The sequence below is a fragment of the Benincasa hispida genome, chromosome 12, assembly GCF_027475165.1.
Source record: "Benincasa hispida cultivar pf3 chromosome 12, pf3_genome.v1.1, whole genome shotgun sequence".
Classification (NCBI taxonomy): domain Eukaryota; kingdom Viridiplantae; phylum Streptophyta; class Magnoliopsida; order Cucurbitales; family Cucurbitaceae; genus Benincasa; species Benincasa hispida.
In genome coordinates, this window is record NC_143489.1 from 20,526,395 (window position 1) to 20,528,294 (window position 1,900).

The 1,900-nt window shown below is 38.5% G+C and overlaps 1 protein-coding gene across 1 annotated transcript; it reads left to right on the top strand.

Annotated features, from left to right (window-relative positions):
- Positions 1-1,265: 1,265 nt before the first annotated feature.
- Positions 1,266-1,598, top strand: LOC150031855 (uncharacterized). Its single transcript, XM_090308304.1, has one exon. The coding sequence runs from the start codon at positions 1,266-1,268 to the stop codon at positions 1,596-1,598; it is 333 nt and encodes a 110-aa protein (XP_090164430.1).
- The last annotated feature ends 302 nt before the right edge of the window (positions 1,599-1,900 follow it).

Below are 1,900 nucleotides of genomic sequence, written 5' to 3' on the forward strand. Positions count from 1 at the left end.
CCATTGGCATAAGGGCTAGACTTGGTAATAAAGTTGAGTTGATAACAAGAAGTTGCTAAAGTTGGGTTTGGAGCATTACAGGATAGTATATTTTCTCTTGCATAGGCAATGAGTTAACTAGCTCTAGGGAGTATGAGCAATTCAAGTTAGGACTTATGAATCAAGGAGGTTTCATCGTAAAAGCTAACTTTAGGGATCAATTACGGTTATTACGAGGTTAAGAAAATGTGTTATAAATCAACTTATGCTTAAGCATCCAGGGATTTCAAAACCTCATTTTCGGAGGGGAATTCTGGACTTGTTCGCAGCAGGGCCTAAGTAATGATATGTGATTGTTTCAAGCCTAAAGAATAATATGAGGATTGGCTCAAGCAAGTTTTATAGCCCATGACAGTATAGAGCCTCATGATGAGTTTCTCATGAATGTGAGACTTAATTAGACAGAGTTATTCTCAAACATGTAAACCCTAAGAAAGACATCACAATCGGAGATTCTAAGAGTAGAAGCAGTTTTTCAGTTGACCAGATTTGTTGTGGTATGTATCTTCAGATGGCGCATTATATAGTATGACCAGTTTCTCCACTACACATATCAAGTTTTCCCAGTGACAAAATGGTAAGTTCAAATGTATGTTTTTAGTGGATAAGACTTTCTTAAGCCCACGACAGTTTTCATAGTTCTCAGCTTGAACGTTTTAAAGTATTGTTGGTTTTCAGCATCTTAAGTTTCATAGTTATGTATGTAAGGGGTTGTCACACCTCTTTGATGCTAGTTTCAGCTATGTCAAGCAACAACCCTCGTTTTACATCTAGTTTTTGGAAGAGTCTCTGATAAGGTGTTGGATACCCAATCAGAATGTATACAACTTTTAGCTCACAGACTGATGGTCAAACAGAGCGTTTGAACCAGATATGGAAGATATGTTGCGCGCCCGTGCAATAGAGTTTTCAGGAAGTTAGGACTCTCACCTGCATTTCATGGAGTTGCGTATGATAACAGTTATAAGGCCACTATCGGCATGTTGCCATTTGATGCCTTATATGAGAAGAGTTACAGGTCTTCTATATGTTAGGATGAGGTAAGGGAGAGGAAGTTGCTAGGGTCTAAGCTAGTACAGACCATAAATGAGGCAATACAGAAGATCAGAGCTCGTATGCAAATAGCCCAGAGCAGACAAAAGAGCTATGTCGATGTAAGACATAAGGACCTGGAATTTGAGACTAGTGTGAAAGTGTTCTTAAAAGTGGCACCTATGAAAGGTATTATGAGGTTTGGCAGGAAGGAAAAGTTGAGTCCGAGACTCATTGGGCCTTTTGAAGTCCTAGAACGAGTTGGTCCTATAGCTTACCGTTTGGCTTTGCCTTTAACATTATCTTCAGTTCATAATGTCTTCCATGTTTCGATGTTAAAGAAGTATGTGACAGACTCGTTCCATGTAGTTGACTACAAGCCCTTACAGTCGAATGACAACTTGAGCTACAAGGAGAAGCCCATAAAGATCCTCGCTAGAGAGATAAAAACATTGCGCCGTCGAAAAATTGCTTTTGTGAAAGTCCTATGGCAGAACCATCAGTTCAGGGAAGCCTCATGGGAGTGAAAGGATGAGATGAAGGCCCAGTACCCGGAGCTTTTTCAAGGATGAACTTTCAAGGACGAAAGTTCTTTGAGGGGGGGAGAATGTGACATCCCGCACATTTTTATTTAATAATAATGTAATTTTCAGTAAATTTATTAGTTGGAAATTCAGTAATTGTCCTTAGTTGGAGGGCATGTTTGGAATTTTAGATTTGAAGTATAAGTGCGAGAATTTAAGTGTTGCCGTGAAAATTATTCAAAATTATTCAATTTTGAAATTCAATTTAAAAATTTATGGCAGGAATTAATTTTCTTTGGAAAAGG